The sequence below is a fragment of the Vicia villosa genome, linkage group LG1 (genome assembly GCF_029867415.1).
Source record: "Vicia villosa cultivar HV-30 ecotype Madison, WI linkage group LG1, Vvil1.0, whole genome shotgun sequence".
In the NCBI taxonomy this organism is placed as follows: domain Eukaryota; kingdom Viridiplantae; phylum Streptophyta; class Magnoliopsida; order Fabales; family Fabaceae; genus Vicia; species Vicia villosa.
The window spans coordinates 45,247,102-45,265,568 of NC_081180.1; the positions used below are offsets into that span (position 1 = coordinate 45,247,102).

An 18,467-nucleotide genomic window follows, 5' to 3' on the forward strand; every position below is an offset into this window, starting at 1 on the left:
CAAACAATGGATTTTGGTCAAATCATTTTAAATTCCCTCAAAACATTACTTTCCCTCATTAAAATGCTCCATCCAAACACACTCTAAGAGCCCAATATCCCATAAAAGTAAAGAAATAGACATCAATTGCTATATATTACTAACATATACACTAATTATGTTTTAGTTTATTTTACATGTTCTATCTATTAGTCTTTGATTTTTATCACATAGCAAAAGTTATTTTTAAAACAGTGCACTTTCTTCTTCTCATTTTAAATGATTTATTTGATGATTCAACATGGCTTACATAAAATTTAAAAATTAAAAAAAAAAAAAAAAAAGAGAGAATTGTAGTCTTAATAAATCACTAGTCAATAATATATTCACCAAATTCAGTTTTGAAGTATATAACTATTCTACTTCACTTTTGTGATCAATAAAAAAAAAAAGTAAATATCAGAGAAAAAAGTTTGATGCCATATTATTGACCATATAAAGTAAAAGTAATTTGATGTGAAGTAGAATTTCAAAGATGAATGGAAGATTTAGCCATAAGCAAAGAATCTTCTTTAAACTTTGTCAAAGAAGGATGAAATAAAACATGTGACATGACATTTCAAAATTCTTTTGCAAACCTCTTTGCATATGTTCTACAGAAAAAGAACAAGATAAAAATATCAAAGAAAAAACATTGTGATAATCACAATAACTGCTACTAGCTAGAACAGTTTTTTCAGATATAACATTGTGAACAAATGTCATCAACAGCTAGGGATCACAGTATGGTTCGACGAATGACAAACCTTCCGCGAAGCATAATGAGCTTCGTGGGAATAGGAAGAAGAAGAAGAAATCAAAATGCCAATTTTCCAATGCAACAACAACCTCTAGACTCTCCACAACCACAAGATTTTTTAGCAACTTCAGATGAGTGGACTTTTCTAAACACTTTTGAGCAACAATATGGCACCAAACATCCCTTCTTTTATGCTTGTCGTTTCAACGAAGCTATGAAGTTAGCCAAACAAGATCAAAAGTTTGCGTTCGTGTATCTTCATTCACCGGATCACCCTTTTGCAAACGTTTTCTGCAAGGAAACTCTGTGTTCGGAGCTAGTGATTCAGTTTCTTGATGTGAATTTTGTTTGTTGGGGTGGAGTTGCAGATAGAGGAGAGGGTTTGAAAATGGCTTCAACATTGAGACCTACTAGCTTTCCTTGTTGTGCTGTCATAAGCACTGGTCCTAGTGATAGCATAATGGTGCTGCAACAGGTTGGTTGGTTTTTTCGTGTTCGATTATTCACTCTCACACTAATGCCTTTAATATTCAACATGTTTTTAACACTTGAATTGTGTGTGTATGTTCAGGTAGAGGGACCGGTTTCACCAGCCGAGCTAGTGGAGATTCTACAAACAACATTGGAAGAACAAGGGGTGGCTTTTGGAAGTGCTAAAGCTAAGCGAGACGAAAAGATCCAAGCAGATCGTAGGTTGAGAGAAGAACAAGACGCTGCATATTTTGAGGCTTTGAAAATTGACAAGGTTTTTCATTATGTATATAACCATTATAACATGAATTCCCCTATTTCGAAATAGTAAACTAACATCCTTACCTAAATGCAGGAAAAAGAAAAGCTCAGAAGCTTACCCTCAAAAGAGAAAGTTCAGATTCAGAAGTCAGTGGAAACTCAGAATATCATAAGTAATGGAAAGTTAAAGATCAATTCTAGCGAGAAAAAAGACAAAGGAATCGTGGTTAGGGGGAAAGAGACTCAAGTTGCTGAGGTAATAAATTTAAGTCTTGCACAAACAAAGAAATATGTCAAAAATTACTAGCTTGTGTTGTGTTGAGTTGAACTTAATTTGTATATATGTTTGTGAAACTTTGTGTTGCAGATACTGATAAGGTTTCCAAATGGAGAAAGAAGAGAACATAGTTTTCAATGCAGTGACAAAATTCAGTCCATTTTCTCATATGTTGACTCATTAGGTTTGTCTGTACTTGGGAACTATAGATTAGTATCAAATTTTCCTAAAAGAGTTTATGGTGTTGATCAAATGAGAATGACTCTCAAAGATGCTGGTTTGTATCCTAAAGCTAGTTTGTTTTTGGAGCCTTTATGAACAAGAGTCTCACAACCATGTTAACATGCACAATCCTTTGAGGGTATTTGAGGTTGTGCAAGTAGAGCATAGTTAAACTTTGGTTAAATAAAGGTTCATAATTGATATGTTATAGTTAAACTATGATTAAATAAAATTCACTTTTATTCTATCACAATTGAAATTTTGAAATGCGGCTAACATGTATATGTTCTTCAAAAAGTTAAAACTTGAAACGTATAGTATCAAATAGTTGGATTGCGGTAAATCAAAATGAATGAAAAAAATAATGTAAAGATATATAAGGTAGTAGGCTTGAAATTGTCTCTTCACAACAAATGTTACATGCATTAGATTATATTACTTTTGATTTAATTGTAGTTTTGAATTTTGATAATAGTTTGTGGAATTGGTCTGCATTTTCAAAATCAGTTTTTCTGAATCTATCACCCATAATTTTGGACCAAAAGTGGCAACATTTACGAGCATATCATAAAGAATTTCATGTGAAATATCTAAGTAGATTTATAATGTACAAGTTTTATGAATGTTAATAGAAAAAATGGGCGTGAAAATTGTGAGTTTAGATAAGTGAGCAATAAAACGAGAGATTGATAGAATATTTTTCCGAGTCTGAGATGAAAAAAGATATATGAAAGTGTGATAGTTCAAAAAGCTCAAGGTCAGATGGTGTAAATATAGCTTTGTGAAATATTTTTGAAAAGAGTTAAAATCTGATTTTGTGAAATTGATGAGGGAATTTTATGCAACGGTGAGCTTGATAAAGGAAATAACAGTTTGTTCATAATTTTAGTTCCAAAAAATGAGAATCCTTAAGGATAGAATGAATTTGCAATCTGCAAGTGTTTCGATCCTTGTAAATGGCAGCCTACTAAAGAATTCAAGATGGCTAAAGGTTAGATAGGGAGACCTGCTTTCACCATTCTTATTTCTAATAGCGGCGAAGAGCTTCAATATCATAATGCAGAAAGAAATTGAGTTAGGAAACTTCAAAACTCCACTGAGTATCATCTCTAGTAATCCGTCTATTTTCAAATAAATTTTATGGGATGGGAGTGAGTTATATAAAAAAAATTAATTGGGTTAGTTGGGACAAATTTTTTATAAATATAAGTGTTACAAGATTAGGAATTAAGAACTAGAGAAACATTAATAAGGATATAGTTAAAAAATGGTTTTGGAGATTTAAAACTAAACTTAGGGGTTATGGCACAAAGTTTTAACATACAACTATGGTAATTCTTTAGAGTTTAATAGAGAAAATTTAAATAAATAAAAAAGGATTCATCTCATAGAGGAATTTGGATAGTCTTGATAGAGGAGGGTGTGGAGTAAGAAAAAATTGATTTAATGAAATATTAGATCGCATAGAAGCTTTGGGTTGGTCTTACGATGGGTTGAGATCCAATGGATTCATAGTGAAAGATGCATACAAGATTTTTCTAGAAGGGAATGAAATTATTTTTTTTTCCTTTTAGTAATATAATTGGGAACAATATTTTTTAGAAAATATTTCGACATTTTTGAGAAGATTGTTGCAAAACAAACTGCCAGCAAGAGATAATTTTAGAAATAAAGGAATGTTAAGGGCGGGTAGATAGAGTTGTACATTTGGGTGTGAAGAGAGTGAAACAATTTCTTATTTGTTATACAAATGTGCTTACTTAGACTGAATCATTTAAATGGTTGGAAGTTTATGCTAACATTCCTCGAGAAAGAGCAGTAAATTTGAAAAGTTTTACAAGACTCATTGAAAGTAATACATCTACAATTGATGAACTTCGATCCTCAAGGTTCTACTCCCAACATCACATAACCATTCTTACATTTTGAATAACCATTGAAGACATAATCCACAACTTTACCATCAATCTGAATTAGCTTGTTTTGCATAATAGGCAAAGCTTTGGCGACCTTTGAATAAGAGTAGATTTTAGGATTCCTATTGCAAACCACTATAGGTGTTTGGAATTGTATTCTTGTAAACGAACAACCGACAACCAAGTAAGTTTCTTTGGCACAAGCCTTACTCTAAAAACTTAATGATAGCTCATTATTGTACCCATTTTTATCCTTGTCTTCTACAAAACTCATTAAAGTTCTCTAAAACAACCTCAAGACATCCATCATGCCTTGACCTCAAATCTCATAGCATGTTATTTTTATGAAAGTCTTCATTAGCTAATGACGAATGGAAAACAACATTGAAGCCTTCTAAAATATATAAGCCACATATTTTAGACTCTTTATATGTGTTCACTTTACCATGTGAAATCTTCAATGCTCCATTTTTAACTCTAGTATAGTAGCCTAGATCATTAAACATGCTATTGATAACAAATTTCGTCTGAGCTTTGGAACATACCTCATGTTGTGAAGAAAAAACTCACGATTATCAAAATTTTAAGTCTAATCATACCAATACCGTAAACGTTGCAAGCTTTATTGTCACTAAGGAGAACTACTCTACCTTGCTCCAACTTAAAGTCTCAAGGCAGTTTTTCTGGGACACACGTGATAAGAGCAACCTAAATCTATGACCTAACTCTCATTAGTCTCATAACTCGACACCACTAGTACACCAACACTCTCATAACTATCCTAATATAAAGCAACTACGTATCGAAACATAATCATGATTACCCTTCCTTTCGGGATGATTCATCATGAAGTAGTCGGTTCTCTGACAAGTTAAGCATTTAACATTTGACTTGTCAAACCTCTTCGATTTGGACATCTTTTCATGCTCACTTCTTCCTCTAGAGACAATCAAGCTTCACCATTATCGTCACTCTTCAAATCTTTCAACATTAAAAATTCTATTAATCTCACAATCGTTTGGACTTCATAAAAAATAATAGTACATTCCTTACCATAAAAAATGACATACTTGAAATGTTCAAAGTATTAGGCTAATGAGATTAAAAAGAGTATAGTATTGTCCTCATCATCAACCTTTACCTCAATATTATCAAGATCATCAATAATCTTGTGAAATTCTATCAACTGATCCACTATGAATTTGTTCTCTACCATTCAAAATGAGTAGAGTTGTTGTTTCAGAAATAATATGTGATAATGATAATGACATTCATGGCCTTATCCACCATATTGATCATCTTTACTTGTGTTGGGCGTGCACGCGTTGATTTCTCACCCGTCAATGCATCAATATACTTCTTTTTAGTTAAAATTGCTTGCATCTTCACTTTCCACAATCTAAAATCGTTGTCTGTGGAAAATGGGCAAAAGGGCATGTATGTCTCGTTTAGGCCCGCCTCACAATTACAAGAAAATAGTCACCCTAGTTCAACAAATCTTATTTTCTACCCAAATGTTTCTCAATCTTTCTAATTAATATATGAATCACACAAGCTTTAGATACCTCTGGAGGTTTCCTAAAATCCAAGAACTCAAATATAAGAATCTTTACCATTACATCTCTAAGTTTTCATAGGATTACCATCTTCTCCCTCAGTATTTCAAACTACATTCGGAAGGTTGTAAAGACACCAAGGATAGAGATACATATTTATAATTGCTGAAATTCAACAGATCTTTAACGGGTGCAAAACGCAACTCATTCGTTTTTAAAATAAAAAGATTATAAATATAAGAGATATGATAAGAGATATTATAAGAAATTTATTATATGGCAGACCTGTCTCTGGGACTCCGACGTCTTCTGTTGACATTTTTGTTGCTTTTATGATTTTTGACAATCTCGAAACATGTTTTCTTTCTCTTCATCACTCAAAGATTTTAAGACATACTTCAATAATAAATTTATTGGTAAACATGCACATATCACTTAGGCAATGTCAAGTCTAGTATATTCAGTGACATACCGAGACTACGAATGATGCTCACATATTTGGATTACATCACTCTATTCCATAAGAGTTTGACATTTAGATCATATGATGTGCAGTCAAAGTAATTACAATTCTTTAGGATCTTTTCAATTTAGTGAGTCTTTATCCAAAGAAAATCACTTAAGATGTGCTTGTGGAGTAGTAATGTCTTTACTTCTCTGCTAAGAAGCACGGACACGATACGAGTATCAGATACGATACGTATCTGATACGGCGATACGTTACTAATTGATTAATACAAGATACGATACGTTTAAGATACACATATAAAAAGATAACAGAAGAGGAAAAAGGCGAGGGAGATGGCTAATATTGAAAAATGATAGTTGTATAAATAGCCACTAGTGATGAATAATTAAATATGATATATTGAAAATTGATATGAGATTATAGGAATTGAAACTTTGTACAGCTATTGCCTATTAGGAAGTAGGAAGTAATTTAATATAATTAAATATGAGATACTGAAAAATTAATATAAAAGATTATTGGAATTAAAACCATCTTTAAAAAGTGATAAGATTAGGAAAGAATTAAATAAGAGAATAAATAATGACCACTACAAAATTAAAAAAGAAATGAAGAGTCATTAAGAAAATAAAATCAGCAAAAAATTGGAAGGTCACGTATCTGGACGTATCGGAAGCGTATCTGGACGTATCGGATTTTTTTTTAATTTTTTTTTAAAAAAAAAATTCGGATACTCCTTCGATACGTATCGACAGCGTATCGGATACGATTCGATAGGAATTTTGAAGTATCCGTGCTTCATAGCTTCTCTGAATATCTTTCCTCCGTCGGTTAGCTTATAGTTTAAGTTGTGAGCCAAAATCAAGCAGCACATTCACATGCAAAGTCTGCTTTATCCAGATTAAGTGGTTCATGTAATGGCAAAATTTGTTTTATCACTGAAATGTAATTGTCGAGTATCATTTTAGCGTAACTCCACTTGGATCAATCCATTGTTGGAGACACGTAAGCTCACTCACTGCTTATTTATAGCGACGAAATCTAGAACATGGATGCAGTGGTGTGGATCCTTAGAGAGGTGGAAACATTAAATTTAAATGGCGCTGGTTCGTGTGTTCCCAAGTCCCAACCACCACTCTTCCTCGTCCTTCTTCAACACTCTCCCTTACAACCAACCAAATTCGTGGTTCGGTGCTGTAACCTTCAACTGCAATCGCAACCCAATGACTCGCGCGAGGTACTTCCTTCTTTCACTCTTTTCCATTCTTTATTTCGTTTCTACCTCCGAAATAACAACTATGAAAGGATGTATCAAAATGTGATTATTTTGCAGTTAGTTCTGGAAGTGAAGGAGGAGCTTGATAAAGAACACCATAGCCTTCCTGTTGGCAGAAATGGCAGGGATGACGAAGATATGATACTACAGTTTCTCAAAGATCGCAAATTTTCTGTTGAAGATGCTGTTTCCAAGTTGACTAAAGCCATTGTATCCTTCTTATCATTATTAAATTTTCATTCCAACTTTTTCTGTTCCCGTTATTAGAAACTTTGAGTAATGGTTTTCCTTTCTACTTCATTAGAAATGGCTTCGTGATTTCGAGGTGTCTAAATTGAGTGAAGAAGCTATCAAAGATATCTCTCAAACTGGTAAAGCTTATGTACATGACTTTCTAGATATCAATAACAGACCCAATTTCTACATGCTTCAAAACCAGCTGATTACATAAGTAAAAATGACTAATTATGTGCTTAACAAGGGAGTGACCATCTTTTGCATTACACTCTACAAAGCCAAAGGCTTAAAAATATACAATTCACCCCTTCTTATTTCTTTTCTATCTTTCAGTTATTCTATATATGTTTTCTCATTTCTTCTAAAATAAATTTCTAAAAATAATTTAGTGGGGAGTTTAGAAGAGAGAATTTCAAAAAAATAATATTTTTTTAAAAATTATAGAGAAACTTTTAACATTTTTTGAAAAAAAAAAATTGTTTAGAATAATAATGTAGTGTTTATCGTTACTATATTTTTATTTTTTGAAATACTTTAATAACAAAAATATATATTTGAATTATGTATTTAAACCCTTTAAAATTCTCTTTCAATACAAATTTCGAGTTCCCCAAATTAGAGAATTTATAGTGTTATAAAGAAAATCAAACTCTCCCGATCAATTTTTTTTTATTCTTTTCACTCAACTCTTCCTGTATTTGTTGTTGATTTGTGGTGTTGGATGAGTCCTTGGGTGTGGGTGGTAGCCTTAGAAATATCTATTTTAAGGTGTATAGAGTGTTTAAGTAAAACGTAGAAATTTAGGGGGGTGGGAGTAGAACTAATTACTACTAGTGAATAATAATTATTTTATTATTTAAATAATTATTTGATGGGAGAGTATTGATTTTAATTAATTAAAATTATTTTAACTATTTAAATAGTATTAGGGGGTATTATTTAAATAAATATTAAGTTAGAATTAGTGTTTATTTTGTCTATTGGATTAAGTTTAATTAGAAAATATAATATAATAAGAAAAGATGGGAATAAGGAGTAGCACTGATAGAACGTGAATTGAGAAGCAAAGAGAGAAAGAGAAAGCTAGGGCTCAAGAGAGAACACCATTGTTAGAGGTTGAAGCATTCATCGCTAGGAATACTAAGGTAAGGGTGAGTCTTCCTCTTATATAAGGGATAGTATAATGCTATATGAATGAGTGCCCTAATATCTCTAGGACTTTATTCCCTTCTCTATGTTTTTTGTGCAATTGGTGTATATTGATCTGATCAATGTTGTATATATGTATAAATTAGGTGTTTGTGATATGATTGGATGTTGTTGTGAATTAGAACGTAGAACTTGAGTACATGATTTCTCTTAGAAAATGGAGTTTTGGGAGTTTTTGGAACTGGTCTTCGTACCACAAGAATTAAAGAAAATCACTTTTGATTTATGGTCTGATGTAACCGATTACACTCTGATATTCTGGCCTTCAGACTCAAGATGTTCTATGATTTGTTGGGACATCTGATCTGATACATCACTCAACAGACAGATATTCATGAATTAAAACAATGCTGGAAAGTAATTGAACACACAGGATTGTTAACTCAGTTCAGTGTACAAGAACACCTACTCTGGGGGCTACCAAGCCAGGAAGGAAATTCACTATTAGCAGTATCAATTCGAAGCAAAACAACCACCAGTTTACAACTTCTCGCTTAATCCCTATCTAATGCAACTTCTTCCTAAGAACTTCCTAAATAAGAGAAACCCCTCTCACTTCCAATCACCGCAGTGATGTCTCACACTAACGACACACGTTACTGATATTGACGGCCCTTGACCACAATTGTCAATTACAAACAATACACGATTAAGACTCACTTAATCAATAAATACTTGATCTTGCTTAAAAGCTTTGATCAAGAACAATAGCTTGATACACAAGCAACACACACTTAGATAACTCTATCAATGATACCTAAGTGACACACATACGTTCAATACTTAGCAACTTATGAATGCATGACAAAATTTATAACTCGATAAAACAGTATATCACCTATATCAACATGATAATAGAGAGGTTCACAATAATTGGACACCCTAACCTAATCATGTAAGCTCTGCTTTTCAAAAGGTTTGTAACTTACTATTTATAGCACACATCTAGTCTGGACTTGGGCTTCAAAATGCAGTAGGGAGACTGCTAGAGATCTGCAACATATATCAGATACAGTGTTGAAACATTCTATCTAACATATATCTTCTTCAATGTTGAAACATTCTATCTAACATATATCTTCTGCATAGAACATCTTCTTTGACATATTATACCAGATGCAGTAAATAGAACATCATTTTCAACATATATCAGGTCTGGTGCAACCTGAGCATACATAAGACTTCCTACAGCTGAAACATATGGGATGTTCTTCATGTGCTCCCATTCAAAATCATTTTATGGGTATTGACTTAATTGAAATCTGCCACTGTTCAAGATAGAAGCCACACTTGGTGAAAAATCTTTCATATTAAATCTCTCAAGAACGTTCTTCATATAGACCTCTTGGGACAAACCCAAAATACCTCGATTTCTATCTCTACGGGTCTTAATGCCAATGACATAAGATGCCTCTCCCATGTCCTTTATTTTAAAATTCCTTGAGAGGAATTGTTTCACCTCATATAACATACATTTATCATTTGTCGCAAGCAAAATATCATCCATGTATAACACAAGGAAACATATATGGCTCCCACTGACCTTATGGTATATATATTGATCCATGACATTCTCTTCAAAATCAAATGAAGTGACTACCTCATGAAATTTTAAATACCTTAGGCGGGAGGCTTGTTTAAATTTGTAGATAGATTTATTAAGCTTATAGACTAAGTTTTCACCTTCACTAGAGGAAAATTCTTCAGGTTGTTTCATGTAAACTTCTTCCTCTAGAGAATCATTTAGAAATGTTGTTTTCACGCCCATTTGATGTAACTCAAAGTTAAAATGAGATATTAATACCATAATAACTTAAAAAGAATCTTTCTTGTACACAAGATAAAATGTCTTTGTGCAGTCAATTCCTTCTATTTAAGTGAATCCCTTGGTAACGAGTCTTTCCAAAAGTCTCTCAATGTTGTCTTTTGAGTCTCGTTTTGTTCTAAAGACTCATTTACATCCATTGGCTTTTATTCCCTTAGACAACTTGACAGGATTCTAGACTTTGTTCGATGCCATTGAATTCATCTCATCTTTCAAGGAATTGTGCCAAAAACTTGGATCCTTAGATTTCATGGCTTGTGAAAACATTTTAGGATTATTTTCGGCTCCTATTTGTAGTTTATTTCTTGTATATACATTAAAAACTCACTAGGAATTGTTGTCTTTCTTACTCTATTAGATCTTCTCAATGTTATCTCATTATCTTCTTGAGGATATTTTTGTTTAAATGGTTCAATAACAGACTGTTCAACATTATCTCGATGTTCCACATCAACAACTTGATCTACATGATCGTTTTCAATGGCTTTTGGAGCTTTAATTGCAGTTTGTCAAACACCTCTTTGTACTTGAGGAGTGTGAACAAAAATCAGTCTCTCACTCGATCTAAAAGGTGTATCATCATACAGATCTTTCTTAGAATACTACAATGAAAAACTCCTTTTACCTCGTTTGAAAGAGAGGTTTTACCTCAGTTTTGGAGACGAGGTAACGAAGGACGCCATGAAAAGTACCCCACTTTACCTCTCGATTTTAACCCAACCAATAGATAATGTGTAAAGGTCAAGGGTTTGATCCCCTGGGAGGTCCTTTTTAGAATTTTAAAATGGCGAAAAACACATCTCCCCTTGGTTTTGACATTCCATTGACGGGTATAACACCTTTCACTTTGGTTTAGACATTCAACCAATGAGTAAAACACGATTGAGTTTATTAAATCTAATGTGGATTTCTTATTTCACCAAACCCTAACTATACATATAACTTCACAAAAAATTTTAGGAAAATAATTATATGAACAATTGTGATATATTTGAAGAACAACTTACACTAATCAATCATTTTCGAGCATCCTGTAACTTATCATTCATCTCACATTCTTTATTGGTCAGAATTTCTTCAATGTTTCAAGTTCTTTATTCAACACTTTCTTTCTACTAATTCATTCTTGAAAGCATAAATCTTGATGCTTTGAAAATGAACAAATATGGAAGAAAGTTGAATAAAAACTAGGAGTATTAGAGAGATTTTAACTATAAAAGAACATGAGATAAATGATGAATTCTAGAATGCTAGAAAACATTAATTGGTGTAAGATAAGCTTCAAATACAACATAATTTTTCATATGATTATTTCCAAAATCAATTAAATAAGTTATATGTTCAAAGAGGGGTTAGTGAAACAAACAATCGATATTAGATATAATAAACTCAACTCGACGAAACAAGATGAGAGTTGCACAAAGATTCACAAAAAAAACATAATCTCAGTATCAATATTAATCTCAAACTCAAAATTAATAACAATAACTAAACTACAACATATAGATTTTCATAACTTTGGTTGGTAGAACAACTAAACAACAACAACAATAACATCAACAACTTACATTAAACAACAACTCAAAAAAAAATCTCTCAATAAAACTACAACAACATCATCAATAAACTTATAACATTAATCTTTTTAAACAATAACAAGATTAAACCTCTATGGTTTAGGGTCTCAACAACGAGTCTCAATAACAACAACATCAATAAACATATAACATAAATATGTTTAAACAACAACAACAACAACAAGATTAAACTTCTAGAATTTAGGGTCTCAATAATGGGTCTGAATCACAAAAACAACATCAAAAAACCTATAACATAAATCTATTTAAACAAAAACAACAACAACAACAATAACAACAACATGAGTAGTGATGTTTGACGTACTAGATTTCTGAAGAAGAAGTGAAGGAAAATATTTTGGATCTCTGAAGAAGAAACGAGAGCCCCAAACAGATATCATCTTCGTATTGAGGATGATATGTGTTTATGGCTCTCATTGTTTAAGGCTCTCTTGTTTATGGCTCTTCGTTAGGGTTCTGATTGTGTTCTTTTAGGCAAGTGAAACTGAATGCTAAAAGCTAAGCTATATATATATATATATATATATATATATATATATATATATATATATATATATATATATATATATATATATATATATATATATATATATATATATATATATATATATATATATATATATCAGAGAAACAAATTCCGCTCGGTTGGAAAAAATAATCGAGGTGAAAAGTGACTTATTTTTATATTAAGAAAAATATTCAAGAAGGCGCCACTTTTAATGAAATGAAAACATAATCTAAAGTTGCTAGGATTCAAATCATGTACACTGAATTAGTTTATCCATCGATTTTCAAAAATAAACCACATAATAGATTGTATTTTTTTTAAGAAAAAAAAATGACGCGTCCCGGAATTTTACCATGGTTTTTAGATATGTGAGGTGAAACCGTTGTCATGAAAAACACTTATCTAGTAGTGGAAGTTATATCTTTGAGCTATCACTCCCACTAGTTAAGTCACTTTTAAGAAATTTGGCATTTCTTAATTTCATAATCCTAGTTCTAAGTGATTGACAATAGAATATATAACCTTTGGACTCGTATCCAAAGAAATTCCCACTAATTCTTTGGGTCTAGTTTCTTTTCTTGTGGGTTATAGATTCTCACTTCAGACGGGCCACCCCTAACATGTGTATGTTGCAAACTTGGTTTCCAACATTTGAATAACTCTAAAGAGGTCTTTTGGACAGTCTTGGTTTGAACTCAGATTAATATATACGCAACCATATTGAGTGCTTCAATCCATAAAAATTGAGAAAGATTAGGATTACTCCTCATACTTCTTACCATGTCCATTAATGTTCGTTTTCTTCTTTCTACCACACCATTCTGGTCAAGAAAATGAGACATAACGTATTGGGCAACAATCCCATACTCTTGAAATTTGCAAATGGATCGGTCAATTTTCCATTTTATGTGTATCTGTCATACTATTTTTCACCTCAATCAGATCTCACGATTTTAATTTGTTTCTCGCATTTTTTTCTACTTCAACGTTGAAAAATTTCATGGCATCTAAAGTTTAACCCTAAAAATGAAGTAGAGATACAAATATTCGTTAAAGAGTTATCAGAACTGTCATAATATTAAGTTTGATATTAAAATGATTATGTATCATAGAATAGTTTTATTTTTTAAAAAATATTTAAAAAATTGATAAAATAATTAAAATATTAATTTTTATTTTGCATTAAACATTCAAAAAATTGAAATGGAAATACTTGTATATATAGTAGTTAATAGAAAGAGTTTTTTATAACAAAAAGATACACAAATCACTGCAACATTGTTATAGTGAACTAGTGTCTTACCCGTGCGTTCGCACGGGTACCCGTCGTTTTCGCGCATTTGGGTATAGAAAAATCAGAAATGTTAGGAAAAAATTATAAATTAGATTAGAGGTTATCATAAAGAAAAATGGTGTGTGGAAAACAGAAGTTATTTTTAAAGTGTTGGGCCTAAATGTTTGTAAGAATATGTTGGGCCTAATTTGATAAGTCAATTTAATAATATTTTACTGCATCGCACGCGTACCCGCCGTTTTCGCGTATTTGGATTGAGTCAAATAAAAGGTATTAGTAAAATATTATATTTTAGTTAAAATTGAAAAACTTACAAATTAGTAGGGTATGGATAGGGTACTATACTACCCGTTCCCATATATGCAGTTTAAAAAATTCACGTACCGAAGCCCATATATGTGTGGGCATCAACGTTTGAGCCTGATCCCGTGTCCTGTGAATTAAAAAATATAGCTATTGAGCCTGATCCCGTGTCCTATGGATTAAAAAATATAGCTACTATAAAAACCAAATCAAAGGTGCATTTGGATTGAGGATTATAAAAGGTATTCGTAAACAACTAAATTGTGGTTAAAATGGATGAAATTATGAAATTACTAATATTAAACAAATTGAATATTGAAAAAAAGTCATTAATAATTAAACTATAATTAATATATTTTAGGACAATTTATATTATATAAATATTTCAAAGTACATATATTTAATTTATTTTTTTTAACAAAAGAAAGATAATAGCATAACAAATGATAGATGCTAGTAGGGACCCGTTCCCATATCTGCAGTTTAAATAATTCATGTACTGAAGCCCATATTCGCGTAGGCACCAACGTTTGAGGTTGTTCCCGTATCCTATAGATATTTAAATTCGTTTAATTTATTATTTTAACAAAAGAAAGATAATGACATAACAAATGATAGATGCTAGTAGGGACCTGTTCCCATATCCGCAGTTTAAAAAATTCACGTAATTAAGCCAATATTCATGTAGGCACCAACATTTGAGCTTGTTCCCGTATCCTATAGATATTTAAATTCGTTTAATTTATTTTTTAACAAAAAAAAGATAATGGCATAACAAATGATAGATGCTAGTAGAGACCCGTTCCCATATCCGCAGTTTAAAAAATTCACGTACTGAACCCCATATTCGCGTAGGCACCAACGTTTGAGCTTGTTCCCATATCTTATAGATATTTAAATTCATGCAATCCACCAGTACAGTTGAATGGCAGCCGCCACTTTGATTCATGTGCGTTCGTACGAGTACCCGTCGTTTTTGCGCATTTGGATTGAGGATAATAAAAGGTATTAATAAAAGACTAAATTTTGGTTAAAATGGGTAAAGTTATAAAATTACTAATATTAAATCATTTATTCATATTCTATATTAATTTAAATTAGTAACTAAATCATTTAAAAAAATAATGGTTGAAAATACTTTAACCATACAAATGAATAATTAATTGAAAATAATTTAATTGTACACTTTTCATAATCACCAAAGATGTATAATACTGATATACTTCCCGTTAATATTCAATATTTTGATCACTAATTTAATATTCCCGTTAAGATTCAATATTTTTATTAGTAACTTCATGTTCCTTTATATTCAATATTTTGATTAGTAATTTCATGTTGCCGCTAATATTAATATTTTGATCAGTAACTTCATCTTCCTGTTAATATTCAATATTTTTATCAATAATTTCATGTTCCCGTTATTAGTAAATTCATGTTTCCGTTATTATTCAATATTTTGATTAGTAACTTCATGTTCTCATTAATATTCAATATTTTGATCAGTAATTTAATATTCCCGTTAATATTCAATATTTTTCCATATATAAAAATATTTAAATCGATCGTATAATTATTCCTATATATAAATAATTTTGTTTGGAATTATCTATAAAAATATTTAAATCAATAGTAAACTAATTCTTGTTATTATTCAATATTTAATTAAATGTGTTAATATCAGTACCATATACATGTATCATATAAGTACCCGTTTGTATCGGTATAAATATATGTCATTCTTATGAAAATGTCATTCAATTGATAATACTAAATCATGTTTGATGTTATGTTTCATCATTGGTCTAACCTATGTTGAGGTCTAAAATCAAATATGCTACCTTCATGTCATGAAAAATGAAAAATCAAGTTAGACATTAGGACAAAATCATCAAGTTAAATATGGGTTTATAGGCATATTTATAATATTAAAAATATTATTGTAACACCTTTTTAATATTTAAAATTGTAGGTTTATACGTTTATATATATATTAATATTTTTCGTTTTATTATAATTTTTTTCTTTTTTACCAAATCAATGATTAGGACTGTTCCATAATTTAAATATTTAAATTAAATTGTAAAATTGAGTAAAACTATTTTTAAATAATCAAATTTATAAAATTGAGTTAAACTATCTTTAAATAATCAAATTTAATTAATTGAATCACAAATTGATTAAGAGTAATGCTATTTAGTACGAAAGAATTTGAAGAAGAGATGCAAGAATAAATATGTGTCACTATTTTAGTGGGGAATTTTAAATTAATTTTAAATTTAATTTCTTTTTTAATAGGGATCATGGGATTGTGGTGATAATGGATGGTTGAGATTTAAATATAATGTAAATATTATTAAATAAAAAATTAAAGACTATTTTAAAGTAAAATTAACTTTCATTTAAAAGTAAAAAGTAGAAAAAAGAAAACAAATTAGATTATTTAATCTACCTGAATATATGTAGAAACTAACATAAAGATGATTATTTGTTAACAAAATTGTAAAGTAACACTAATTTTTAAAATTTATTTTAAAACTTCAAATATAAAAATTTGACTCGTTTCTAATATTTGGCTCATTTTAATAGTCTTAAAAGTAAAATAAGAGATATTGGAGAACAAAAATAAGAGACAAAAATAATATCGTTTATACAAATATTTGAAATAATGATATATATTTTCCCGTATGTTGACATCATTTATAAGTAATCTGTAACGTTATTTATTTTTAAAATAAGTATTGAGAATAGGCATTGAAAATTGATAATTGTGAAAAATAAAAATTAATTCCATGTATTATTATTCTTAAAAAAGATTGTATCTTAAATGGAAACCAAAGATTTATCACTTAAAGTCAAATAATCATTGAGAAAGAAATTTGAAAGGTAGTGCAAATAAAACCAAATAATATATAATTTATTCGTATCCTTAATGACAAAATATTTATACAAAATAGTACTGGTTACGAAGAATGAAAAGTTAAATCCCCTTCACATAATAAGTATTAAATTCCTACATTTAAGTATTAAAATCATACATTTAATCATCTTAAATAAAAAATAATCAAAGGACATAATTATTAAGTATCAATAATTATTACTTATTGTTTTAAGTTGAAATTAAACTCACAACGAAAAATTAAAAACATAAATGTCAATAATTTAATCATGTACAAATATAATCATGTGTTATTATATTGACTTTTGAATTTCTTTGTATTATTAAGTTTTTTTAAAAAATATTTTCATATTATTTTACTTCTCTCAATCGCACATATTATTATATTAATATGATTATGAATAAAATTATGCTAATTCTACAATATATGACAGTATAAGACTAATTTTAATATTAATAAAATTTTCTTTTAAAATTTCGTGGTATTATATTAATAAAATTATGAATATTTTAATTTTTATGATAAATAAAATATAAAGTTATATATAACAGAATAATATTAGTAGAAAATATATTAATATGATAATATAATTGTTATATGTAACATTAATAAAATAATTTAATATATTATAATTATAAAATAAATATTAATATTATAAAATTCGATTTGAAATACCAGTGTATCGCACGGGCCAATGATCTAGTAATTTTCAATCATCATATTATGTAATATACAAACACAATATATAGATATATTTGAAATGATTTAAGGCCTATTAATATTTTCATAATATTTGTTTTAAGGTGTTGCTTTTAAAAAGAAATAAAAGAGAAAATATTTTCTAACTTTATAGGAAATAATTTAAAATCATCAATTATGTGAACAAACGTGAGTTATAACATGTAGTACATTAATTACAATTAATTAAATTTATCGATTAAAATAGAAAATTAATAGAAGAAAATTATGTATCTTCGATATTTTTATCTTTTTATCACATTATTAATATTTATTATTATAATATAGTGTTATTTTTAATTGGTTGATAAAAAATATATGAACCAATTTATTTTAAGTTTTCTTTGGCACATAAGGTTTACGTCTTCTTTGCCCATACATTTCATATCGCTAAAAGGTAAAGTACATAAAATCTTCTATGTCTATATAAGAGTAAAAATTAGAAATAAATGGTATGATTAATAAAAAAAATATCATACAATATTTATGCAATAAGAATTATGAAGAAAAAAAATTAGATACAAATATAAAAGAAAAAACTAATCAAATATAAATATATAATTGTAATTAATGGTAGTATATTTTTGGCAATCATTGTTTTAATTACTACTAATATATAATGTTTTGAA

The 18,467-nt window shown here is 29.6% G+C and overlaps 2 protein-coding genes across 2 annotated transcripts; both read left to right on the top strand.

Annotated features, from left to right (window-relative positions):
- Positions 1-628: 628 nt before the first annotated feature.
- LOC131605246 (plant UBX domain-containing protein 10-like) lies at positions 629-2,216 on the top strand. The gene is made up of 4 exons (XM_058877625.1): positions 629-1,253; positions 1,350-1,523; positions 1,605-1,766; positions 1,878-2,216. Exons 1-4 carry the CDS (start codon positions 738-740, stop codon positions 2,103-2,105), a joined length of 1,080 nt encoding a protein of 359 aa, XP_058733608.1. The 5' UTR covers positions 629-737; the 3' UTR covers positions 2,106-2,216.
- A 4,782-nt stretch (positions 2,217-6,998) lies between these two features.
- On the top strand, positions 6,999-7,677 carry LOC131625061 (uncharacterized). Its single transcript, XM_058895986.1, has 3 exons — positions 6,999-7,187; positions 7,284-7,436; positions 7,531-7,677. Exons 1-3 carry the CDS (start codon positions 6,999-7,001, stop codon positions 7,675-7,677), a joined length of 489 nt encoding a protein of 162 aa, XP_058751969.1.
- The last annotated feature ends 10,790 nt before the right edge of the window (positions 7,678-18,467 follow it).